The 27,120-nt window shown below is 48.1% G+C and overlaps 1 protein-coding gene across 1 annotated transcript; it reads right to left on the bottom strand.

Moving 5' to 3' along the window:
- Positions 1–309: 309 nt before the first annotated feature.
- CAMK1G (calcium/calmodulin dependent protein kinase IG) lies at positions 310–9,961 on the bottom strand (the record flags this gene model as incomplete). The annotated part of the gene is made up of 11 exons (XM_082494436.1): positions 310–403; positions 916–1,343; positions 2,115–2,202; positions 2,627–2,705; positions 3,774–3,886; positions 4,458–4,533; positions 5,108–5,231; positions 5,374–5,512; positions 6,288–6,362; positions 6,896–7,024; positions 9,870–9,961. The coding sequence occupies 11 exons, from the start codon at positions 9,959–9,961 to the stop codon at positions 310–312; spliced, it is 1,437 nt and encodes a 478-aa protein (XP_082350562.1).
- Between the last annotated feature and the right edge of the window lie 17,159 nt (positions 9,962–27,120).

The following is a 27,120-nucleotide window of genomic DNA, read 5'->3' as shown; positions in this document are numbered from 1 at the left end:
GGTCCATGCTTGGCTTCCTTTCACACGCTCCTTGGGCAACCCTGCTGTCATCGTCAAAGTTGGATCCAGAGTCACTGGACTGGCCGTAACGGAAGCTGAAAGATTATTTCTTCCTTGAAGATGGTTTAGTTAAGGCTTTTTCTGTTGCAAAAAACCTACCTGTGAGTCAATTCATTTCATGTCCAATTACTTTGCTATTTGTGCCTTTCCCTTTTCCATGCCATAATGGGATTAATTAAAAGCAGCTAGGGATTGCATTGCAGAGCACTTACCGCTGGCAATGTGGGGAGCCTGGTGGCTGCCGCCTCATCACATGATCAAACAAACTCCAGTTTGCCCAGTGCCACAGTGAGAAGAGTGTTTACTGGTTTTCATTGGAACAAGAACTTCTGATTTGAAGTGACTGTCAGAAATGGGAGAATCAGAAGAGAAAGAAGAAAAAAGAGAAATAGCAATATTTACGATCATTCTGCAGGTGAATTGAAACGGGTTTTTTAATATAAAGAACATCAGCTGCTGAAAGCAAAGCAGAGCTGGGTGCGAGTCAACGCTGCAGCAAAGGCAGGGTCCAGTCACGCAGCACCAGCTGAGCAATGGGCAGCAGCAGCTTTTCCCAGGGGCAGTTTCAGTTTCTGGAGAGCAAACGCGCTGGAGCCAATGGTGTGTGGCAGCCGGGCGCTGCTGCCGCTGCAGCTCGCCACGAGCTTTGCCACGTGGCCTGGGCAATGTGCCTCACCCGATGCTCCTATGAGCACGGCAGACACTTGGCATGGCTATCCAGCCACTCACAACGTTTGCTTCTGTCCTTATTCCTCCCTCCTTTCTACCTCCACTTATGTGCCACGTAACCCCTTCCAGAGATGGTTATTCCCATATACTTTGTTGGAAGTTATGGCTAATGACTTGGATACCTACTGGGATTTTGCCGATTTTTTAAGAAGCACCGTCTCGGAGCAGAAGGAGGTCTTTGTTTTCTCGTGCCCCATGCAGGCTGGACTGCAGCCGCAAGAAGTTCTGGTTGGCGGGCTGTGGTTATCCGGCACGACCAGGCTGCTGCCCATGGGCAGCGCTCCGTTCTCCAAGTGGCTTTGCAGCTTTTCCTCTCTCATTCCTGTGTCTTGCTCCAGCTGAGAGGGAGGGTTTGGAGAACCCCGTGTGGGCACCAGTGGGAGGGACGTGTCCTTGTCTTCGTTCGGCGTTGCTGGCCGGCTGGCCACCATGGGCGTGTTGGGTCTGGACGGCTCGGAGACTCGTATAACGGGGAGGGTGCTTTCAGCCGCTGCGTGGCCGTTCATGTGGAGCTTCTTCATGTGGTGCACAACGACTGCGGCGTTGAAGGCTTGCTGGGGAAGAAGACAAAAACCCCGCGGTGAGCACCTAGTGATGGCAGGCTGGGCGGGTGCGGCGGGACGAAGGGGCTGTCCCCCCCAGGCGGTGGCTGCGCGCGGTGGGCAGCGCGGCACTGGGTACACTGACTCTCTGTTGGCACAATATGTGGGAAGTGGGACGTGCTCGTTCCTGGCACAAACACCGCGGTTTCCATTGAGCACAAACTGTGGATGCTTTTGAAGATTACAGCCACGTCTACGGGAGGAAATCAGGGGAACAGCTGTAAATTACCCCGTGGTGTGAAACGGAGACTAGAGCTGAATTTTGAATGCAAGTATTTAAACTGCTGTCGCACACGTGGTTCCTTTGGCATTCCTCTCTCCACCTAAATTCTTAGTAAAACACTTGATATAAATGAAGTGCCAATTTATCTTCAAGACTGAAAGGAAGAAAAGCTGGATTAAAGTAGCAAAAAGATCTGCTGATGGAGCACCAATTTCTCTCCCTCAGTGTAGAGGCGATAATCCTTTCCTGCTCCCCTTTACTTTCTTGGCGAGGCCACTGTAGTGCGCTGTGTGTGGTAAATCTACCAGTATGCATTGCAGCAGGGAACATTGGTCCAAACATACTACAAACAGTAACTGCATGCAATTTTCAGGCAGCCTTTGGAGGATCTCAGCTTCTGGGTGCTTACCCACACAGCTGAAGCTGTGCTTATTGCTGGATGGCAGCGACCGGCGTTTGTTAGTGAAATGGCTCTGGGCTCCCACCAGCAAACGACTTACCCTCCATTTGCTCTTTGCAAAGTTTTTCTGAATCTGAGCGCTGACAGATGGGTATATGTCACGGTGAAGGGCTGTATTTCCATTAATCCTGCAGATGGAGAGAGAAGAAAATGGGCTCGTAGGCAGATGGCATTTGTAAGGCATTCCACATTCTGGAGGCAACTAACTGCTTTGTACGTTCAATCAGCAATAATTAAACCCAAAGGAAAAACAGCAACAAAATGTAACACAAACACACACTTCAAAGCCTGGGAAAGCTCAGGATGGGATTTCTTCTTTGCCTCTGTTTATGGAGGCAAATATGCACAAATTGCATCTTTAATTATTCATCATTTTCTTTCTTTGCACATAAAAAGAAACACCCAGGGCCACGCGGAGGCAGACAGTGACGTTAGTAACGGGGGCTGGGGAGACACCCCTGTTCTGAGCTACCACCGGGCACGTGGAGCGGGACGCGGGGACTGGTGAATCCCCGTGGCCACCCGGTACTGCCGCGGCCCCGGCGCTCTCACCAGGGGTGCCGCAGGGCTTCTTCGCAGGTAAACCTCGTGTTCGGGTCTTTCTCCAGTAGATGTCTGATGAAATCCTTGGCTGTTTGGGAGGGGAGGAGAAGCAGAGAGAAAAAGTTATTTTCTCCTTGTTCCAAGATATGATCCTAATAGGACACAGCGAACGCTGGTGGATAAACATCGCAAAGGTCAGCCCCGAGGAGGAGGTGTTCGTACTGCTTCATTGCTGCATTAGAGGGAGATGTTTGTAGTGAAGGGCTCCAGGTGAAAGAACCTTGACTGGGGATGTACTGAACTTCATGCTTACACTATGTGAATTTAAGCTTAATTATTCAGCTAAAAAATAACTCTCAAAAACATCAGAAAATGCAAACCGAGCAGATTTAGAAGTTGCCCTAAACAGCAATTACATCCCTTCATTGTTTTTTTTTTTTTCTTTTTTTTGCAGGGAGGGTTGCGGTGTTTGTTGTGAAGTCCTCACAAACCTCCCGCTGGTTTTGTTTGTGTGTGTAAAGGATTGATGTTCAAAATATGCTGCCAAGATGCTGCTTCAGTGGACTTTGTGCAGGCGGGCACCACTAGCAGGTTAGTGGGGTGGGAGGGGGCAGTGGTGGCTGGCGTGGCTCGCTGTGTTGCCATAAAGAGATGTGACCTCATGGGAAAAAAAGCCAAAGGGAAAAGAAAAAAGAAAAAAAAAAACAACCTCCCCCCCCCCCCCCCAAAAACCAAAACCAGAGTGGAAAAACCCTGAAGTTCCCCTGCTTCCAAGGAAAACCTAAGCCACTCTGAGCTCACTAATTGTTTGTGGAAATGAGAGTTTGGGTAACAGAGGCTTCAGCAGTGGCTGCTGCATTCCAGGCAGGACACGAAGCACCCACAGCTCTGCCAGTGCAGGTCAGCTCTGGCAGCGTCACCCCTGCGGCGCGGGAGCCTCTGCCATCGGTTCCCACCTCTGGGGGTTTGCTGCTGTGTGCGTGACTCACTTCAATGCCTCATCCCTTCCCGTCCCTGCCCAGGCAAGCGCCGGGTGCCGGGAAGGTGCCAGGGGTGCAGGGGGGCTCAGCAGGCGCAGGATCGTGCCCGCGGGTCGCGGCACTGGGGATTGCAGCTCGTGGGAGGGAGCGTGGTGTTCCCAGCGCCAGGGCTTTACCTGACTCGGAGATATCATCCCAAAACGGAGACTCAAACTCAAAGTAGCCTTCTTTAATCTTTTCAAACAGTTTGGATTCCGTCTCTTCGTAGAAAGGAGGATACCCGCACAGCCTGGAACAGAGCAGAAAGCCAGCGGTCCTTCAGCGCCGCCGTCCACAGCAGCGCAGGCTCCTCTGCAGCCCGGCCGGGCTGGGCACGCGCGGGCAACACGAGTGAGTGAGTAACAAGAGGCTGCTCTATCCGTCCATCTGTCCCTCACATCTAAGTGTATTGCTAAAGTTGCAGAAAAGAGTTAAAAACTTAACTGCAGCAGCGAAAGGACAAAGCCACAGCTGGTACGTAGCTGCATGGTGTGGGAGGAAATGAAACAAAAAGTACCGAGGAAGATTGAATGGTATTTGTAGGCAACTGAAAAAAAACAAAGCATAGGATGAGGCACATAATAGAGAAAATGTGATTCCTTTCATGTCTGCTCCAGTGCTTGATTCCCCACATCTTTTTCATTTCTATGGTCTAGTGAATCTGTGCAAAGGAAGAATACACCGCTGCTGTATTCCCACAGCAAAATGGGAGGTCCGATATCGCCTCCGCTTGCACTGCCGCTCTGCAGAGGTGTATGAAGCGATGGAGGAGTTGGGAAACTCATGGAAAAATAAGTGGGATGCTGTTTGCTCTTACTCACAGGATATAGGTGATGACTCCAATGGACCAGCAGTCTACGGCTTTGCTGTATGGTTTCTGGGCGAGGACTTCGGGGGCTGCAGAACAGCAAAACCAAATGAAAATTCTAAGCAATAATAAATTATCCAATACTGGAAAAAGCAGTAGTTTCTTCTACACTTGGTCTCTGGGGTGCCAGTGCAGAGAATCAGCCCGTAACAGCCCCATTTACCAGTTGGATTGGTCAGTGCTTTTTGTTATCTATTTTATGCCACTGAATAGAAAGAACCACTGAAAATTTCTGCCTACATCCTCAGGTTTTGACCAGTTACCTGTGGATCAAGCTAATGCTGTCTAGTAGACATTAAACAAAATCCCATTCTGTTAAAATTTTTTTTGTAATTTTTCAATAAAAACATGACTGATGCTGAAATATATTGTTCTTAAAATTATCCTTTTCTTTGCACTTTTAAACATTCTGGGATTTTGCCGTCTCTACACTCATTTGCAACCCAGTCTTCATGTGGTCCACGCAGTGCATCTGTGAGTAGCATGTTGCTGTTAACATAATTATGTATTTTTTTTCCTTTCTGCTAGGCAACGTACAGTACGTGCACAACCTTTTTTCCAAGCAGTCCACCAGCACAAGCCCGTTCCTGGTCCTTGGCTTACCAACGTATCCTGGAGTCCCACAGGCGGTGGACATGATGCCATTCTGCTCCATTTTGGACAAGCCAAAGTCTGTGATCATGATTTTGGAGTTCTCGTCGGGAGTAAGGTAAAGAAGATTTTCAGGCTGTGAACACAGAGTGGTCAGGGGTTGAAATGTGTGGTAGAAAAATGGAAAAGAGCAACAGAAAGTCAGGGGGCAGAGCAGGTAAAGCCTGCAGGGATGCCAGTTCCCCGAGGCACTGCTGGTCCTCAGGGACAGCGCTCACCTTCAGGTCGCGGTGAACTATTCCATTTTCGTGGAGGTACTTCACTGCTGTCAGGACCTGGTGGATCACCACACTCGCATCTTTCTCGGTGTAAACTCCGCGTTCCAAAATTCGGTCAAATAGCTCTCCCCCAGATACCCTGTGGAAACGGTAGTTCAGAAAGAAAAAGACTGAAAAGCAAATAAAACACAGCTCCTCATGCTTTCCTGTACAAGGCGAGATAACTTTCTGGTCCTTTTGCAACTCCACCTACAGCAGAACCGTTCCTTGGGAGGCAGTTTTTGTGAGGCTGAGAGGCCGATGGACACTTTTGAGTGCGATTTCAGGGTACCCGTAAGCATTACTGGTAAACCTAGGGAATTTGGGTAAGGTTATGAGGCAATTTCCCACAGGTCTGAGCCGCAGGTGTCCAGCACTGCGGGCAGGACTGCCTCCGGGCTCTGCTGCGCAAGCAGATATATGTTTTCTGTGGCAGATACATGTTTTTCAGCTTCCTTTAGCTGAATTTGCAAGTTAGCAGTGGCAGCCGGGTGCTCAGAGCTGCTTTCTCTGCAGCTGACATGTTGCCCATTTTAATTTCTAGAAACCCTGCATGGCACAGCTTTAATTAGAAATACTTCTGTCTCTGCCCTGCTAAACTGTGATGAATTAATTTGCATAAATAGATCCTAATCTTGGTTTAAAAACTTGCTGCTAAAAGGAGCATGGGCCAAGGCAGCGTGAGAAGCGTCCGGGTTAGCTCAAACCATGCGGCTGTCGCCTCGTTAGCGGGAGGCGTTTGAATGGCTCTTGGGTGTGCAACTGCTGCACGTGAGCCACTCCGGCGTGTAGGTGCTGAAACACGGTGCATCACCCTGGTCCTGCCGCTCGTCTTCCGCTGTGGCCCACAGAGAAACGGCTCTGCTGATACTTACAGCTGCATGACCAGGTAGAAGTGGGTTGTGCTCTCGTAAATATCTTCTAAAGTCACGATGTTTTCATGCTTTATTCTGCAAAGATAAGTGTGGGTCAGAAACAAACCTGGCAAGGACAAAGTGGCTTTTCAAGTGGGAAACCCAACAGTCGTCTTGCTTTAATCCCCAGGGAAAGTTCACTGGGCTGTTCCGTGGCTGAGCCCCCTCGCCCCGTGGGCAGAGGATCGTTGATGCCGCTGCAAACTCCCTTCGGAGCTCCAGGCATCAGCAGCGAGGAGCAGACCCTTTGTTTTTAAGCAGCTGCCTGCTCGCGCTCAGTGCATCGGGTCTGTTACTTGGACTGCAAAAGCATTAACTCTGGTTCTCCTTTCCCCGAGTCCTGCTCTGCTCCATCTCTTTCCCTCCACAGGTGTGGGGCAGTACGGCTGTCGGGGTCACAAAGCCAGCAGGGAATGAGAGAGGAAACGTTACCAATCTAGTAATTCACAGGAATATTTACATATTCTTTAAAAAGAATACTTATTTCTTTGTATTATTCTTACTGTAGAGCCACACATCTTGGGAAAGCACATTTGTTCTGCTTTACATTACAATGTATATATACTCACTTTTTCAGCACTGCTATTTCATTCTCCAAGCTGCTCTCCCTTGTGAGAGGAGACTTCTTGATGCATTTCAGAGCAAAGAGTTTGCCAGTGCTTCTCTGCTTCACTAGGAAAACTTCTGAAAAGGCACCTCTGCAGAGAGGAGAAGAAGTTGTATTTCAGCAGATGCTGCTGCTGTGAACTAGAAGGATACTTACAGAGAAAAAGCGGAAAAAGCAATGTAGTAGTAATTTAACCCTAAGTGAACGCTGATTGTAAAGCCAGAACTACATCTCCTGCAGCCCCAGACTGAGGATATTCAGTGCCAGATTATGAAATATGTAGGAAAAAACACTCAATTTTCTCTGTAGAGAAAAAGGTATTTTTGCATGGTTCATCATGAAGCTGTGCTGACATAGTGATCAAAAAAGGTCCCCGCAATGAAGTTGAATCGCATTCTTCAGTCTGTCTGTAAAGAGAGTCCATTGTTTCAGCCCTGCGTGTGCCAGGCTGTGGGTGCACTTCAGCCGTGCCAGGCTCGGAGCAGCCGGATTTCGGAACGTGCCTCAGATGGGTGATTCTGTGATTCTATGGGTGCAGGAGGAGGCACCGGCCGCAGTCTCGCAGCCTTTCAAGGAGCCTTTGCACTTGAATCCATTGGGAGTGGGGGGATTTTCCTGGGCGAAGCACCAGCCCAGCTTCGGGCCGCGTCAATGTCCACCGCACCAATGGGGCAGTTGGCAGTGCGGGGGCTCGGTGGGGTTAACAGCCCCCGTGGAAAGATCAGCAGCCTCCGCTCTACTGGGGCCAAATTCCTGCTTAATACAAATCGCGTTTCCTCAAAGCCCCCATCATCTTAAACTAGTCCTTCACTTTCCCTGGTCAGCGTTGCCCTGAGGGCTGAGGCAGCTGAATTGCAGTGAGGAGCCCTAATTATGTTGCAGTTTGGGTGTATCAACTGACGTTATGTATATCTAAAGTGCAAAATAACTGGATAACCTCAGTTAATATTTTCATTCAGCATCTAATGTGCTTTTCTTTCTGCAGAGACTGCTAATACCTGCGTACCCTTAGTCACAAAGTGACAATGAGTGTCTTGTACATTCCCGAAAAGGTGAACCCCAGGGCAGCGATGAGCAGGTATTTATAACATGCCTAAAGCTCACAATCCTTAAAGGTTTGTCTTAGGCAGCTGAACACGTGTCTCTGGGTAGTGACAGTGCATACTTTGCCAGGTCAGTCCTCAATAATCCTCATCAAATGAGCAACAGATTAATTGATGGCAGTTAAATGGAACTTGCCACTGAGTCTGCAAAGCCCTGGAGGGAGCTGGAGGGCGAAGGGAGGGAGGAAGGTGAGCGCAGTGGAAGCACCTCTTAGTTGGGATGCTGTTCCAGCAAACTCAATAAATAAGGGCAGAAAACCTCCTATAATCCATTAAATAAAGAATCCGGCATAGTGTGCGGATAGATTGGCTGAGCGTGGAGCTGTACCCATCTGGCACGCGGTGCTTTGCTCGTGTGTCTTCGTTAGCGAGCGGCAGCCGGCGCTGAGGCAGGGGCAGCGGAGCCAAGGCAGCGCCTCGCTCAGCTCAGCTTCCCTCCTCCTCCGTGGGCTCCTGGGTCAGCACCTGAAACAACGGGCAACCCCACTGGGGCTGGGAGGAATTGGGCTCCGCCAGGACCGGTTCCTAGCAAGGATGAGGGATTACTTTTAAAAAAACAACAAAAAATAACCCCAAACAAAACCCCCACAGATTTTTGGGAGGGCATCCCAACAGCTGAATTGGAATCTTTGTTTCATTCGGTAAATTGTATGCAATGGTCTTCTCTGTGGCCCAAAAAGCAGTCTGTGTTGGGACCTTTTCTTTGTTTTGCACATTTTTCTCCTTTTATCTGTTTGAGCTCTGCAGGCTGTTCCGGGAAATGCCTTTCAAGTTCCCGAGAGCTCTCAGGGAATAGGCAGGGCCATCCTCACTAAGGTCCCTAATCCAACAGCCGTGGATGCCGGGGGAAGGTGATAGTAAGTTTCCAGGTAGTTTTTAGGTCACAGATCTTCATTTATATTCTTCGGCTAGCTGAAACGGTGCATGTGGAAAAAATCCCAATTTCTACTGCTAAATTTTCCTATTAATGTAATAGTAGGAAATGAACAACCTACAAATCAGATGCTGGGGCATCTGTTCTATATATCTGTCCCAAACAGTTTATAATAATTATGCCCCTTATTAAAAAATGATGACTCAAGAAGTTGGCTAGGAGAGAACAAAGCTTTTTCTAACCTCATTCCTTTAGAGAAAGCTGATGGATAATTTAAGTAATTCCTGAGGCTGACCAGGAAGGTGATAATTTAAAATGTTGCCCAGCTCTGGAGTAGCTGTTTCTCGGGAGCTTTGCTGTGGGTTCTAAAGTCGCAGAAAATTTGGCTGTGACAGAACTCGCTGGTGGAGGTAATTCAATTCCTCCTCCACCACCTCGGAAATGTTTTCTTGTCTCATTCGCATGAATAGGCAAATTAAGCTGTTAACTCACTGAGAAGTATTGTACAAGTTAAACATCCTTGTTCTTGTTTCATCCCTCAACTGAGTCAGGCTTTATGAGCTAAATATACAACTTATTATTATAATACCTCTCGCAGAGCCATCCCTTGACCTTGCTTGACCTTGCAGCAGCAGCAGACCAGTGCGCTCGGCAGGGAAAGAGCAAAAACTGAGCTAAGCTGCCGTGCCGGCTGAGGGGAAGGGGGAGAGGGCAGAGCAGACTTGGAGCCTGCCGTGGGGCTGGTGGGAAGGAGCTGCTGCGCTGCCGCATGGCAAGCGCGAGCCATCAATCAGAGCAGCGGCGATGGAGCACCCAGCCCTCACCTCAGGATCGTTGCCTGACTCACAGGGAGATGTTTTCTCGTGACCTTGGCCAGCGGCGGGAGGGGACTCGCTGCCCTGGGCTGGGAGGGTGGGATCTGGAGGGGGCTGTGTCTGGAGAGCGGCCGTGGTACTTACGATCCCAGGGCCTCCATGAAAATGAACGTTTTTCGGATGTTGCTTGTCTGTTTCTTCCAGGAGCTGCTGTCGTCCTCTTCCTTGCGACCCATCTCCTCCAGAGTGGAAGCAGGGAACGCTGTGAGGAAGAGGAGGAGAGAGGTGACTGATATGGCACATGCTCACCTGAACAACGGGATGAACCCAAAGCTGTCTGGATTCGAGATGCCGTGAATGGTGTTTGCTTGGTCAGAGGACTCAAGACTTTTCACGTGTGTGAAATTTTGTGTTCTTTTGCTATCCACAACTGTTAGTGTTGACCATGTCCCTGCTGTTATGTCCCGCTCCAGCCACCAGTGCAGCGAAATACCCAATCAGCTGGGTAGGAGCTGGTGACCATATGGTAATACTCTCTTATCAGTATACTCATTTAGCACATGTTGGCAATTACAAATGTTTATATTGTGCTTCATATTTATATGCTGAATGGTTGCTAATTTTAACTAAGGCATCCATGAGTTAATGGATTAAAAGTTAGGTACAAGTAGTGATGGAGATGGATTGTAGTTGAGCTGCTTTATCACTCGAATAATAAACAGTTTAAAGAGCTCCTGACTGCAGGGAGGGGAATCGATACAAAAAATTTTGTTGATCTGCCTTGTACGGTTTGCACTGCTGTAGTCTTTAATTTTTGTTAACTGACAGATTGCTTTTGCTCTGAGTCATAACCTTCCCGTTGCCTTTTTCTCGCAGGGCTGCGGTGCCGCGGTGCTGGCTGGTGGGATGGCGAGGGGGTGCCCAGGTCTGGTGCCCTGCCCTGATGGGATATCTCAGTGCTGCAGCCATGGAGCAAGTGGGGGGCGAGAGCAGCTCCCAGAAAATGCTGGTTTCTGGAGTAACCCCTGCTCTGCGGGACTGTGGCTGAGCACGTGTAATCGGCATTGGAGGATGGACCTGCAGGAAATCTGGTCTGTCAGTAAACACAGCTGTGGGACTCCCGGCTGATCCGTGCGTCCGAAACACATGCCACCACTCATGGGCGGCTTGACCTTGGCCAGGTCCCAGTCCCCCACCTCCCCCCCACCGCTAAGCTCTTTAGTGCGCAGGATGGGCAGCGCCACTGTCATACGGAAAATAATGCTGTCAGCCTTGGGGGAGCTCACCGGAGCAGCGGGAGAATTAGAGCTTGCACAGGGTCTGGGAGGTGTGAAACGTTATACAAACATCTAAGCACTCTTAATGACATCAGGTCTAACATTACAGAACTGGAAGTACGCTGGAAGGTGAAAAACAAACCCTGAGACTAGAAAAAAAAAAAAGTGGCTTGTCCACACTATCGGGATGCAAAAGAAATGCACTGAAAACATCCCCAGGCAGCAGGGGTTGGGTGCCGCCGGCAGCGCCCTCCGCACGTGGAGCATCCCCTCGGCACGTGGAGCAGCGCGCTTCTCCAGAGCAGGAACAGCCCCAATGCCTGTGAGACACAGCTGAGCCTTCCGAAGACAAAGCACAAGCTTTTGTGTAGAAATAAGCGTTTGGAAAAGGAAGGAGTATTAACGCAGAGAAAAACTGAAAGATGTTGTTTCATGACAGACAGCTGAGATATTGGATTCCTCCTGAACCTAGTTTATCTCCTTAATTAGCACAGTTTCAGGGTTTTGAGCTCCTTGACATAATTTTTTAAAGGTTAATTTAACATTATTGAAAACAAAATTGACTCAATTGTAAACAATTGAAAGCTTCAGTCTATAAAACCACCAAAGGCCAGTGTGCACTTGGCCTTTATTTACCTTCTGGATTCTGATGCATGTGTGACTCCTACAAATACCACTCCTTGTAAGAACCGGCCATATCTTGCCGTTTGGAATCAGTGAAGATAAAAAGTTGTTCACAAAAATGCTGACCAATTAGTAGAAACCTTTCTGCCAATATTGTGAGCCCCCAAATGAAGTTTGCCTTCGCAGTAATCTGCCTGTCCCCCCCAAATCTCTACGGAACTGGAATGTCACAAAAAGAGCAGAGCCGTCTAGCTGCTGGTGGAAGGTGAGTTTTATCCACTTCAATCAAATATCAAATGCATAATGGCAGTGTGGTGTTGAATGACGGGTAAAATTCAGATGACCTCTCAGTTTCTTTCTCAGCCTACTGTCCAACAAAGAATATGAAGTTTAAAAAAAAAAAAAAAAAAGTAGGTCAGCCTGGCCCCAGGGACAAACAGTATTTTTGTCTCTGTTCCTGTGCAGCCCCTATGTGGATGTGCAGCCCGGTTGGCACAAGCTCTTTGGGGGCGGCCCAGAAATCCCTCCCGGGGAGACTGGAGCACGCTGCAGGCTCCAGGGCAGAGGTGACTGTCCCCCCCAGTGGGAGGTGGCAGCGGAGCCACGTACACTCGCTTCTGTGAATTTGGCCCATTCGAGCACAAGTGTCAAATTTGCCCAACGTTTGCTCATTTAAGATTGATTCCCTTCGTGTTCTCACATTTAATTCCTTACAAATTCAACAAGTTTCTTTTAAAATGGATTTTGCTTCTAAAGAAGGTAGTATTGTGTTTTCTTTTTAGTCTCCTGTGAATCATCTGTTCATCTTATAGTTCCTCCTTCTGTCACTCTCTGTGTACAGCATTTGGTTTTGCTGATATCTGGAGGAAAGGCTGGATGAATAGCTCTGACTCCCTACACGTGTATTTGCTTTCCTGCGTTCTCAGTTTTTCTGTGCCATCATGAGCAAGTCATTTCCTGCCTCCCCTCGCCTTTCTGCGAGGAAGGGGATAAGTGCTGCTATTTTGAGAGCAAAATAATGAAACGTTTGAATTGCCTGAAATGTAAAGCTCTGTATGTGCTCGGGGGATGAATACTTGCCCACCTTCCTCCCTCCTCACATGGGATCATATTATTCCCAGTACTTTTTCCTCTCTTGGTACACGGGGAAGTATTTGCAAAGGGGCTTGGTGCAGGGCAGGATTACGGGACCTGTGGCTTTCCTGGTGCAGGCTCTGGGATCCCGTCTTTACTTTGTCTCTCAATCTGGTTAAGCCACTTGTTGCACAGTTTGTGAGAATGCAATGTTTGATATATTTGTTGTCTGGTTTTCGCTATTTATTCAGACTCTGGCCCAACAACGTCCTGACCTTTCTCGGTGCCGGTGCCCAGCACAGGGGTAAACAGGGCTTGGTGTATCTACTCACTTAGTTGAAGAAGCTTTACTTTCCACAGGAATGGGAAACATCATAACAAAAGTTAGGCAGACGGGTTTGTGCTTGGACTGGCAGGTTTTCCTGCCAAACGACGTGTCCGTCTGCACACTTCCATCCCGCTCCTGACATGCTTCGTTTGTCAGAGCCATCCTGACGCCCCATTCGTGTGTGCATCATCCCCGGGCTGGGTGCGCATGTCTTGCAGCCACAGTGGTGGGATGCACAGATGGAGCACACCCAATACGCACTTGAAAAATGCATTATTTTAAACACCTAATCTAGAGAAGGGTCCGTGCTCGCCCTTCTGCCCATGCACCTTTTGACAGTGCAAGAACAACAGTGTGTTAACATTGCATACAAAATAGAAGTGCTCGTTGATCGATGTAGGTAAAGACTTTGGAAATGAAAGTGAAGTACATAACATATTGCTTTAATTTGTTTAGCCTCCCTCTCCCCCATCATAACAAATTAAGCGACATGCAGGACTTCGGTCTGATGAGTATATGCTGAAAGTAGTAAGTAGTTTCAATATTAATGTCTAACCTTTGGGCTCTTCCACAGGCTGAGTCAATAAACGTGACTGCTGCTATAGTCTGTCTGATCCAGCAAATGACACATCATTGCTTAGAATGTAATGAGTGTTATTATGACCTTGCTTAAATATTTCCTGAAGAAATTTGTTCCGCTTTGGTATCTCGCAGTAACAAATCCATCTGCAGACAGACACTCTGCTTCTGAATGGCTATACTGCATTAGCAAAATTATTGTAAGACATGATTAATAGTCTTGTGACAAAGTTACATGTGGAGGGGGAAGATACACGCCGCTTTCATGATTTTGCCTTTAGAATTAGAAAGAAGTTTGCAGAAAAAAGGAGAATACAAAGTTGAAGGGTTTTGCTTTAAAAAATACACCAAAACAAGCAATCTGCATGTGAATGAATTAACTGCCAGGCCAGCCTCCGTGTTCAGGGACAAAAGAACAAGAAATTGAAAACACGAGCTCGCCATTAAAACCAAATCCACATTAAACATGTTGTATTTACCCCACCGCTCCATCGATTCAAAAGCACTGCGTTAACTTAGTAGCCGTTGATGAACACTTGCAAAATCACAATTTTCATTATAAATATTTGATTCCCTAAAATACTTTTCTAGTAAAATGTCAGAAGGCAGCTTTCTATGAAACTGCTAAATTTAACATGAGCGCTGTAGGATACCAGACTGACAGTCTGCGCAGAGAAGTCCTCCAGTATTTCCCCGTTACGAGATAAAATCAATTTTAAAAAAGCAGGTTAGCCAGAATCCCACCTGCTTCGCTGCGCAGAACAGACAGGAAAAGCAAATGGCTATTGAGGAAATAATATTTCGCTTACCCAAGTCAGCACGAACAAAGCAACTCCTGTCCGCTGCTGCTCCGGCTCGGCTCCCGCCGTCTGCGGGGATTAGAGCCCTCCCGGGTGCTGAGCGGCGGCGGGAGGAGGAGATGGCTCCGCCGTGATGGTAACCAGGCAGCACGTCGCGGGGAGTAAATCGCCAGGAGCACGAGCTGCCCGTGGGTGTGCGTGTGCGTGCTCGTCGCTGGCAATGCCGGCACCGTACCTGGCAGCGCGGACGCGGGAACCCGAGCGCTTCGCCGGCGGGAATTGATTCGGCTGCCGGGAGGAACGGTGCACGGCGCGCAGCAGCCGCCGCTCCTCGGCAGTACCGAATTTGGTATTGACATATTCCTGGGTGGAATGCAAATAGAATTTGCCTTAATCAAACAAGGTATTAAGGACTGCCCCGTCTTCTCCTGTATGATGCTGGGAGGTCTGTGGGGCTGCAGTATGGAGCGGGACTGGAACGGGACGGGGTTTCCCGTGGGGATGCTCCAGCACCCCAGTCCTCTCATCTCCAACACTGGGAGGGTGATGCTCTCCACCATTTTTTAGATGGCACAAAACCATGGGGAAAAAACAGTGTAGCAGAGATTAATCTCCATCACCAGAGTTTTGGACTCTTTTAAACCACACAATGGCTCTGTTTCGACTTTCAAAACCTCTGTGTGCCTTCCCAAGAAGCACAGCACATATTGTTATGGGAAATATTAATAATTCTTTGAATCTTTTCTATAGTGTAGGATTTTTAGAGATGGCAATAACAACTTTACTGACTGCACTCTCAGTTGATTTACACTGCCATCTAGAATAATGCATGAAAAAAGTACATATCATCGTGAAGTTTAATTTTATATCAGGAATAAATCAACTCTGAGGCAGTACTAGAAAATCACATTATTTTTCTTAATATTTTTTTTCTTCAGTAGCTTATTTCCCAGGCAAAGGCTGTTTGGTATTCTTCCTTTCTTTGTTGGCCAGACTCCATCACTGTGAACTCCATAGTGTCGGGGACTTTGGTCAGAATTTCTGAATGTGGATTTCGAATGTCAAGGTTTTCTTTAGCACTAGGTTTTGGTGGCATTTGCATTGATCTGATCTGGAAACCCTTGTAAAGCTTCGTCTGTTCCTGCCTTTGATGTCTTTCGTGTGGTGGCACCACAACCCGTTGTGTGGCCTTGTCCGTACCTCCTCTGGGGCGAGGGGGAGCCAGTCCCGCTGCTGGTGTCCTGGGTGAGACGCCAAAATCAGAGTAACATGAGGTCATTTATGAGGGTGTATATATACCATACGTACCCTGTACGCATGTGGGTATAAACATGGACACGCAGCTCAATCCCTCTGGTCCTGCTGCATCATCCTGCTGTGAACCCAATGCGGCTGGGGGCAGCCGGAACACTTGGCGGGGAGGCGCGGGCTGCCCGGCGCTGGACATGCACCCACGGTGCCCGCGGTGCCCGCAGTGCCGGCAGTGCCCAGTGCCCGGACTGGGGCCACTGTGCCCGCTGAGCCTTGGGATGGACCTGGGTGAGAAAGGTGCTGGGCACTTCTGCCTCTTGCTCTGTCATTCCCATCGAATTAATTCCACTTTTATAACATAAAACCAATAGAATGCTTTCAGTATTATTATCTTTGTCATATTAAGCTCATTTCTTATTATTTTATAAGATTTTGGAGTTTCTTATTAACTTCCTCTAGAGTTCTTTTACTTTCTGAAAAGCTACATCAGCAGTCATATTCTAACTAGAAATTTAATAGCCGCAGTTAAAACTTGTGTTGTCAGATAACACGGAAGCGAAGGACAGCCTGGGCCAGGGAGGGCATTTTGAGACAGATTCAGTCAAAGGAACGTACATACGCACAGCAGAGCCCAGTGCCACCCGCGGGCGCTGTCGAGGTGGCCGGGGGACGCGCACCGGGGGGTGGCACCGAGCCCTTTATTGCAATCGGTTCTTTACGATCATAATTCCCGCCAGAGTGCCAATGAGGAGAACAAACCGGCGTCTCGGTGCGAGCATCCATCTCCCCGTGCTGTGCCTGACCCCGGGTTTGGTGTGCCCCACGCGGAGGAGCGCTGGCCGGCCCCGCACTGGGGCACCCGGTCAGGCCAGGCTGCGTCAGTTGTACGGTGGTTAAGGGGAAGTGAAATTAAAAAGGACATGAGTCGTGACAATGCGATTGCTTTGGGAGAAGCTTAAGGCAGAGCTAATGAGAGCAAAAGGGGATCATTTACTGTGCTCCAGTCCTCGGGGTTGTTCCCAGTGGTGTTGAAGAGGAGATGGCTGTGACAGAGTGGAGCGGGGGCGCACGCTGGTCGCGCTCCTGTAGCGCTTGCTGTAAGTGTATGCTAAATCTTGCAGAAAGAGCACGGTGCAGCGGGGCGATGCTCGGGACGGCCACCCGTCAGAACTAGGGGGAAACTTGCCTGAAGAAACGGGAAGCAGAGCGGGGCTGCTCAGTACGCCAGAACTGCACCGCTCCCCACGTCGACAGCGTTACGAGTTTGGCCTTCGGAAACACGCTGAGAAAAACACCGAGAACCCATTGGGAGTGAGGGGGGAAAGCTGCCTTGTGTGCCTCCCCGTGGAAAGAATCAATCGAGACGGTGGCTCTCGACCTTGCCGGGTAGAAATCTGGGACAACAGGCAATTGAGTTCAGGGACTTTTGCTGAGCTCTCAACGGGCTGGAGTTAAAATAGCAGTTATTAACCAAAGACACTCAGAGCAAGCAACAATCTAGTTTTTAGCGGCATGAATCAGAAGTGAGGAGGTGTGATGGAAACCAACAGCACAACGTGCGAATTACAGCAGCCCCTTTGCAGAGGTGTTTGAAAGGCACCGTCAGCCCCGTCGCTGCGGGTGCTGCCGCGGGTGCTGCTGACAACGCACGGAGCAGATTTTCAAGAAAATCACGTCTGATCTTTGATCCTGGTCCTGGGTGCTTTTCATCAGACAGCGCCAGAGACCTTTGCCTTGGAAAGGAATAGAATGGTGGTACTTAGCGCAGGTATCCTCTAGTGAGAAGGGACCCAGAACACTCCTGTGTGTTTTGCAAAGAGGCAAGAAATGAAAATATCTCCCGAATATTGTGAGTGAGAACGCAAACAGGGCAGCAGGGCCGAGACTCAGGAGGCGCGTGCGCAGGGGGGCTGGAGCAGAGAAGTTTTGAGACGTGACACCCTGAATGTAAGTACAAACTCAGAAAGCAAATGCAAAGAACCGGTGCTGGTAATGTCAGGGTTTTCAGGAGCTGACTCATGGGCTGTAAACCCTTGGGCTGGCAGCCCCCGCAGTGCGGTCCCAGGGGGACAGGCCCGGGGGGGCACAGCCTTGTCGCTGCCTGCGCTCGGCTGCACGTCGCAGGAGCTCCCAGGCTGGTGCCGGCAGAGAGCACTGCAGCACAGCCGATGGCAGCAGCATGGACTTTGGAGCACAAATAAATAAATAAGGGCTTCGATAAGCAATACAGCAGGGATTGCTGAGCGGTTGGTCGGGGGAAGGTGTTATTCTAGATGAGCTCCTTGGAGTAACGCGCGATTCAATAATGTATTCCTCTCAAGTGGAATCTGTAAGCGTTATTTGCTTTCCTTTGGTGCCTTAAAACACTGACACCGTGAGGAGGTTCCTTCGTTTATAGCACGACTGGGAACGAGTTGATGCAGAACTAGATGCGGCTTCTTTGAATCTATGCTGCCTCTGTTGGAAAGTGTTGCTCTTTTCTATGGGCTTTATTTTTATAAATGAAGCGGTTAAGTTGGTAACTGAGTTATCCAAAGAACTTGGCTGTAGGCTTTGCACATTGTTCTTAACCTGGTAATTATGGTCCTGGGAACTGTGGTAACCATTCATTTTAAAATGGTAAAGTATCATGTAATTAGCTCCTGATAGGCACGTGCTGTTAACTAAGCTGTTCAGTGGTACATTTATGGTACAGCTTGTTTATCTGTCCCTAAATAATTCCAGCTAGCATGTCTCTTGTGTTACCGTTGTTTTCAGAGAAAATTGTCTTTCTGGGACACGTCCTGACCCACCATACAAACCACCATCCCCAGATTTACAACCACCCTATGACCTAAAGATGAAACATTGTGGGTTTGAGTTTGAGACTGAATTTCTTCGACTGAGGAGTGCTACTTTTGAATCATGTTTACTCTGTTTTGCACAACGCCAGTCCACAGGAGCTGTACTTCATCCTGCGCCCATACGCTTGGCCATCCTGCTTGTCAGCTTTCAGCCTCGCGTTCCCAGTCTGCCCAGTTCCTGCCATGTAGTGCATTTCCCATGTTGATCGTTCATACTCAGAGTTGAATAATCGAAAGTAGCAGCCAATTAGGAACCTAAAAGGGCCTTTCATTAGCTTTTTGAAAAATTAAGTACTCATTATGTAGGTTTGAATAGATGTTTACTCCGGGGTTAATTATGCATCCATAAAAAGCAAAACTTAATTTTGTGCATCTGGGGAGGGAGAGGTTCGTGGCGACTGCTGCCTGATGATGCCAGTGAAGCCCTGAAAAGTTTGTCCTTTCCAACAGCTGCCACAAACACTCGTCTCTTTGGAGAGCCGACGAGGGATGGACCGTCTCGTGCTGGAAAGATGGATGTAACTGATGCAAAGCGCAGCCAAGGGCAGCCTGGGGCCACGTTTTGTGTTTTTTCCCACACCCTTACAGCAGAAGTGCTGTGGATGCACTGAGGGCTGGTCCCGCGGCCGCCTGGCCCACGGCTCCCAGGGTCCGCTCCCCACTGCCGCTGCCGTTCCTTGGCCTCGGGCTCCCGCTGGCCATTGCCCCGCGGACTTCAGCCCGTGCAGTGCCAGGGAGCGGGACCACGGTGAGGAGTGGGCTTCAGCCTCGGCGCTGCGCCTGGCAGCATCCTCTAAACGTCATCAGTGACATCGCTGTTCTAAATGGGAAACTGGCCACCTTGGAATGGCAGGACACCTCTCTGCTATGTAATCCTGATGGGAAAAAGGTTAAATGTATCATTTGTTACAGAAAAAAAAAGATAACAGGAGCAACAAAATTCAGAATTTCCAGAACAATTCTTTTTACACCATGTGATGGCTGTTAAAACCCAAAAGTATTAAGGCATTCCCAGTAAAAATATAGTTTTCTTTTCTCAGTTAAAAAAGAAATCTTTCAGGATGCTTAAATCTGGTTGAAAGATTTTACCAAGAACCTTTTTTCTTTGTTTGCTTATTACTGCATGCAGTAAATTATCAAGGAGATAACGGCATTGTAGAATTTAGCTTAAGAAAGAATCCAATTAGATTATTCTGGTCTTGTCTCATACGGGATTATATGTGTTTCTGTTAAGGTTTTTTTCCTCTTGGGCCAGATAGCAGCTTCAAATCGCTTTTTCTGTTTTATCTGTGATTACAAGCGCAAGAACAAGAAGAAAAAACCCTCCTGTAAGTGATGCACCAACACCACCCCCTGACCGGCTCAGCAGCCCGGGAGCAGGATGGAGACAGCCGTGACCTGGGTTCCCATTCCTGCCCTCGCTGCTGCCGGTCACGCAGCCGGTCGCACCCCGGCTCCACGCGTGCCTGGGGAACACGGCAAATCACCAGGAAGGGCAGCTGAGGTATGAGGAGAAGATGCTGAAAAACTGCGTATGTCACTTCTGGAGAAGGTTGTGGAAGTCGTGCCAAACTGGCTCTGCGTTTCGGAGTATCACATGAGAAACGTCGTGAAGTTTGGAGAGCGTGTTGAAGTATCAGAGAGAAAAGGGGCATTTGTAACCAACTGGTATCCTGGCTGCTTTTGTGTTATCCAGAGTTTGTAGGTAGCTCTGTGTACCTGCAAAATCCCCCTCTCGAGGCAGAGGAACTCACAGTGAAATACTGACAAACACGCCGAGATCAGCATTTAGGAAGTTGTTCATGAAATAATTTTTCATGACTCTCACTGGATTACCTTTTGCTCTCTGGTGCAGTACGATGGCGTCTAGATATTTTTTATGAGTGATGTCTTCAGCATAATTGCCACATAGACTGATTTACGCAATTTCCTGGGCTCACTATCGCTGCTTCTCTGGTGCTTCATGGCAACTTTTAAAGAACGTGGGACCGGGCTATGGACTGAAAGGGACTGTCACCCACGGGGGAGATGGAGCAAGGCAAGGCAGAGCAGCGGGACACGAGGGCTAATTTTTCCATGAGCAGAAGTGTTTGTTTTGCTTTTTGAGTGATGACAAGTGAGCAAACAAGATCTGAATTTCACATCTGCTCCAAAGACTTCTCTTACTCTCTGTAAGTAGCCAAAACATATCAGGAGTTGGTAAGACAACATGTCTGATGGATTTATGCTTTTTTTTCATCAGCTTGCTGAAAAGTGGAAGCTAGATGACAAAACATTTCATAAGCAGTCAGAGTCCATCTCCCGGCATGTGGGAGTACTGATAAAAGCCAGCTTTGCCTGAAATTGTAAACTGCGCTTTAGTACCCTTGATTGGAGCTCTATAACACAGCCCTCACGTTTCCCACGAGACCCGGTGACCATCACCGCTTGGAAGTACTCACCTAGGCATAAGATGACCAGAGACAGGGTTTAGTGTGGTTTCCTGAGGTGCTCTTACTCATAATGGGCCATTGCCCCGGTTTGGTGATGTTTGGAGAAATTTTTATCTGCCTGAATCCTGCTAGATGTAATTATTCAGGATATCTGTTTCCTGACCATTTGGAAATAGCTGTGGGATGGCTGCTGGCAGCTAACATGTCTGTTATGACACAGGGAATATATCCAAACCTATTTAAATAATCTTTTCTCTGTTCTGTTTAAATAGATGGCAGTTATCCTTAGGGGTAAATAGACTACCTTCCAGGTACTCTGTCATCTTTAGACACACCATGCAGTTCGTTATAGCAGCACTAAATCAAAACCACTTCTTGTCAGAAGGAACCTTCCCACCTCCTTCCTGTGAAATCTGACAGTGTACACGGCAGATAATGGCTTTCCTGCTCAGGTGACCCGCCGGTCCGTCTCAGCCGCGCCGTCAGAGTGGGTAATTGAGATGGTGACATAGTCTCTTTTTTCTTTTCTTCCCCAGAAGTGGAAGTTTTCTAAGCACATTAGAGAATAAGACTAGAATAGCTGGGTAAAGAAAGGGAGAAATTACTAAAATATGTGCTGAGTGTTGCTGGGATTTGGCATGCCGGGCAGGAAAGCGGCAGAAGGTGGCGAGGGAATAGAGGCGCCGTGCCCGGGGAGCCGCTGGCTGCCGGCAGCCAGAGGAGGACACCCCCGTTCGCAGCCTTTATTTAGCTAAACCCTTTCGCAGTTGTGTCAGGCAGGGGCGGTTTCCAAACACACCGTCTCTGCTCCTCACACAACCGCAGGAGCACAGCGCCTGTGGCGGGGGCGTCCCCTCTCCGGCACCCCACGGGTCCCCTCGTCCCCCACGGGCACACGCGTACGGACATCAGGGACCGCGTGGCAGTGATTAAAGAGGTGCTTAGCTATTATTGCGGTGAAAATGATTATTTATTATTAAGGGCTAAAAGCAAGTCGAGCTACCTAGCAGCCAAGTGGAAGAAGGTGATTTTTAGATCATTTTTTCCTGATCCCAAATATCCAGGTATTTACTAGAATTTTCTTTAGCCACACTGGCAGAGAGTGAGTTGCCCCCCAGTGAATGACATAAAGTTTGATTTAGGGTACAGTGATGAATGTAAACTCCAAAGTTAGAGTGGTGCAGGTGTGTCCCTTAGCCCAGCCCTTTGCCAAGGATTTTTCACACAAGACCAGAATTATGACAGTGCTTAAAACTGGTATGAAAAGCGCTATAGCTTCTAACATCAGATTTATATTGATGAGTTTTGTACCAGAGCCACCTCCCTCCTCATAAAGCTGCACATCAGCTTTGAGATGCCAGACGAGAAACCACCTGCCTTTCTCCTGATTTATTACCAGAGTCATCTGGTGCCATTTGATTCCTCCCAGTATGAAACCATTCATTATTTATATTGCGAAGAACTAGAAATAGCTGTCAGGTGTCCGTTTTCAGGTTGGCATTGGCAGAGAGGAGGAGCGCAGGGTATTCGGAGCATCCCTACCAACGTGCAAGATGTAAAAGAGAAACTGCCCCCAGGCCGCCTTGGAAGGAGCAAAATCAGGAATGAAAGTGTTATTTCTATGTGAGATGCTGCTCGGGATTCCTGTGCTGGCACGCAGAGAACCAGTGCGCTGTGGGGAGATGCACGTCCTCCTTACCACCACCTGCACGCTCACAAACAGCTCCAGACAGCATGGAGAGGATTTAGTACTTTTTTTTCTTATTCTTATACCAGTCTATACGTTTGAAGCTCCACTGATCTTGGTCTGTTGGGTTCTCCTGACTCCAAACAGCTGGGGTTTGGGGTTTTTTTTTGCTTGGTAAATAGGTTTCTTAGCTGTGATCCTTATTGTTTTACACCTTAAAGTTTCATTTCAGGCTTCTGTTTCATAATAATCTCACAGCTCGAATCACAACAAAAGCTGTAAGCATCTCGTATGAGGATACGGGGGAAATCACAAGAAGAGTTTAAGTATGTGAAGGTGACAGCACCCAGAGCTACCGCCGCACAAGGGGCGGGTAGAGTTAATACGAAAGCTTCGTGCTACAGTGTCATATTTGGTATTTCTTGTGTGCAGGTGGGTGATTTGATCAGTGCTGCCTTCTCTTGAGATACAGTGTAAAACCAGATCTGGAAAAAAAGAAAGGCGAAAGGAGAGGCAGGATGGGAGCTGGCAGGAGGCACGGGATTCGGAGCCAGGAAAATCGGGCTTCTTAGGAAAAGGTGGTCCTTCTGGAGGAGAAAGGCCTCTGTAAATGCAAATGCAGACTTGAAATCACTCTCACACAGCGTTTCACTGAATTGAACAGTTGATGTTTTCTGCAGATAGTTAATAGAGAAGCTGATGAACAGCAAAGACCAATCTACCAGATATTTCCTAGCAAAGCATTTTCTCCTTATTATTTTCTATTGCCTTCCTACTCTGCTTAAAAAATATATCCAATCACATATGAAATATTAGTGCAGATCGCTGCCAGTGTAAGGAGCCAAACAGTGAGTGTCCTGGAGGATGCAGATGCCAGCTCCTCAGGGGACAGGAGGGACTCTTGCCAAAAGGAAGATAGTTTCCAGAACATACTCATGAATCTGCAGAGATATCCCCCAGTGGTATGTCCGGGCATCTCACTCGTATGAAAAGTATTTATTTATTGTGTTTTAACTTTGTGCTCTTGTTCAGCACAAACCACTTCGTAGTTGATGTATTGAACCCAAATGAGCAATGTCCCCAGCGCTGGGGTGCACCACTCGCAGGCGGACACGGGATGTGCAGTTTTTAGCGGTGTTTCGGTCCTGCGGAGCGGCTGCTCGACACTGCTGTTGGCAGGATAACGCGGTTCGTTTTAGATGAGATTTAATTGCTGCCCTTTCCTCTTTGTTGTCTTTTTAATGTATTTTGGACGCACCCTTAGCAGACAGTGATGATTCTCTGGGCACCTTTTATCCAAAGCACAGCGCAGGGCGCTGCTCTCTGCCTCTTCCCGTGGAAAGGGGCTTTCGCTGCAGCAGTGTTATAGTCCATCAGCAGACCGGTGGTTGGCAAAATATGTATTCCTTGAGCAAAGGTTTTGCCACAGAGTGGCTTTTGCTGCCAGGAGGGAGCAGAATGTGGAGTAGTTTCCCGGGATGGTAAGGAATAAGGTTTGAGCCCGCTGCTTGCCGTAGGGCTGGCGGGGAGCAGCACGGGACAGCAGGCAGGGCTGGCACCGCGCTCGGGCCACACACGTCCCTCTGGGCATGAAATCATGTTTACCGGCAATAGTTCATTTGAACATTATTAATCTTTGAGACTCAATATTTGTTTGCTTCGCTTGCCATGCTGCAGAAGCCTAAGCTCACTTCTCTCCCTTAGGGAAGATAAATTAAAAAACTTTTTGTGCAAGAGAAGGAAGAGAAAATCAGACCATTTTCCCGAGGCCACAGAATTTCTCAGGTATCCATTTCAAGGTGTTTATTACAGCCTTTCATCCCATCCCCTGACTGTTGAGACTAAATTCCCTGCCTGGCAACAGATGGGATGCCAATTTATTTTTAGCAGTTTGTTTGCTTTGATTGAACCCTTAAACAGTATCCTGCTTTTAAGTCCTTGAATTACCTTGGGGGCTAACAGGCTAGGCTGAACTTCTGCACAAGGAAATTCAGGAGAGAAACTACCTGTGACAAGGAACTATCCCAGCTGCATAAAACCAATGTTTTCCTCTTCATCTAGAGGACCTGGAGTATGTTATAACTATTAACTGGCACGCTGAGCAGCGAGTTATTCATTTTATTTTACAGAAAGGGAAACAGTAGAGATTAATGGCACCTCAGTAGGGGCTGGATGAGCGTGTAGGGGCATCTTCAGCCTTAGTTCTCCGTGAATCTGAAAAGACATACCAATGGGTCAAACAGCCTTACGACAGGCACACCGCCCCTGTTTGCATGATCCTGGGCACACAATTTTTTCTGGGAAAGCAACAGTTATAAACAGAGCTTCTCATTTCTTTTGTTTGAACCAGGAGAGCTGTAGACACCAAGAACTTGCTTGCAATTTAGAAGGAAAATAAAGGAAGTAAGATAAATTTATCCTTCCTTTGTGCTTTTCAGACTTTTGAACCTTCCACTGCCATTAGTTGCATAAGATATTATGTGTGTTGGCAGTGGTGTGGCCTGGTGGCCTTTCTGATCTAATAAACCCTCTGGATTAAAAATGTTCGTGTGACCAGTAGCCGGCTGGAGCCCATCGGCGAGTCCATCCCCGTGCCCACACGCTCTCCCAAGAGAGGTGGAGAGAGGTGATGGGGCGGCAAGACACAGCCACTGGAGCACAGGGATGCAGATGGAGAATTTTTGCATCAAAATTAGAATATCCCACTGTGCCAGAGTCTGTTACATGTTTGGAAGGGGTTATTCCTACTAAACATATCCACATACAAATAAAGGGAAGCTGTGGCTGCCCTGTCCCTGGAGGTGGTCAAGGCCAGGTTGGACGGGGCTTGGAGCAAACTGGGCTGGGGGGAGGTGGCCCTGCCCAGGGCGGATGGGGGGACTGAATGGTCTTTAAGGTCCCTTCCAACCCAAAGCATTCTATGGTTCTATGATTCTCAAGTAATATTGTCCTCTGCCTTACAAATTTGGGAAAAGCTAAAGCAGAGGGAGGAAAGAGGCGTACTGGTGGGACAGGGCTCTGCCCAGGTGGGGTGAAATGCAGCACCTCCGCCAGCCCCGGCGTCTGCCTCCCCGCTCCTGCTCTGCAGAGAACAACCGCCCGACCTGCGGAGACCTCCTTATCGGGTTTTGGCTGAACCAACAAAGCCAAATCCCATTCTCACTCATTACCACAAGCATACAGCAGCAAGACCTGCTTTCTCGCTCTCCAGGCTGGGAGGAGCACATATGGATGCAGAAGTCCATGCGAAAACTCTTTGGAGGACTTTTTAATGCTTTCTGTAATGAACATAACAGGGATCATTTCTTTTAATTGGCCAACGTCTCTGCAAGCTGTCAGCCACTGCTGAGAACACGGAGAACAGAGCGCTTCCCTTGCGTTCCACTGAAAAGGTCTTAATGAAGCTCTGCCCATTTCTGGGAAGCCGAAAAATCTCTGTGCTCGTTCCAGCATAGAGCTGTGTACAAAATACGAGAGTTACCAACTCTCTCTATTGGCGCCTGGCTAGAAAATGAATCGCTTTTATAAAAATTCTTTACTTCTGGTGTCCTTTCACCCATTTGTTCAGTTCTTTGCTAAAACTATCCTTTGAGTCATAGAGAGTTCTTTTAGACCCCTCCTTTTGTTTTCCCCCCCTCTAAATTGCTCTTAATAATTAAATGTAATGGAGAACCTTTGATTGGATTCCTCACTCAGATGGTTAATTAGGTATATCTAAATAAGTTACAAAATGTACTCCTTTGGACTCAATTCCTTTCCCTTTATCCAAACTGAAATACACTGTTCTCCAGAGAGTTCTTGTTTGAGAATTGACTGAAGGTAATTATTTCAGATAATTAAGATCACTAAGCAAAGTAATTTAATTTTCTTCCCTGCCTCTTCCTCCCGCCAAGAAATGTAAATGTCTGTGTAACACTCGATCAATAAAAAAACCTTTTCAAAGGTTAAGTTGGCCACATATGCCGTTAAGTTAGAGGAGACCAGCATGAAGGAAATCCAGTAAAGATGTTTAGAAAAGTAATGAAATTTCCAATTGAATGATTTTTTTTGCCCCCAAGATTTTTTTTTGGTTTGGGTCAGGGTTTTTTGTTGGTGGTGTTTGGTTTTTTTTTTTTTTTTTAACATTCTGCGTTGTTGCTGAGGGCAGAGCAGGGACAGCGGGCACGAAGGTATGAACCTCGAAGGCCAAACGACTTGTATTGAAATCAGGTGCTGCGGGGCAGGGCTGGCCTGGCTGGGACCCGGCAGGTGAAGGCGATGCAGAATCACAGGAGAGAGGTGAATTGCATTGAAATGACGAGGCTCCACCAGTGAGGTGCAGCAAAGCCCATCTAGCAAGGCCTGTGGTGGGGCAGCAAAAGAGAAAGGGGAGTTCGGGGCCTCGGAAGACTGAAAATGCAGGGAGAGAAAAGGTATTTGGGGTTTTTACTTGTTTTTTCCTTCTTGCTTTTTCATTGTTTCTGAGTGTCTGGTTGCTGCACGCCTTGGGTATAAGCGTGT

Source organism: Vanellus vanellus (assembly GCF_965231255.1).
Source record: "Vanellus vanellus genome assembly, chromosome: 23".
Lineage (NCBI taxonomy): Eukaryota > Metazoa > Chordata > Aves > Charadriiformes > Charadriidae > Vanellus > Vanellus vanellus.
This window is presented reverse-complemented; position numbering and strand designations above follow the sequence as displayed.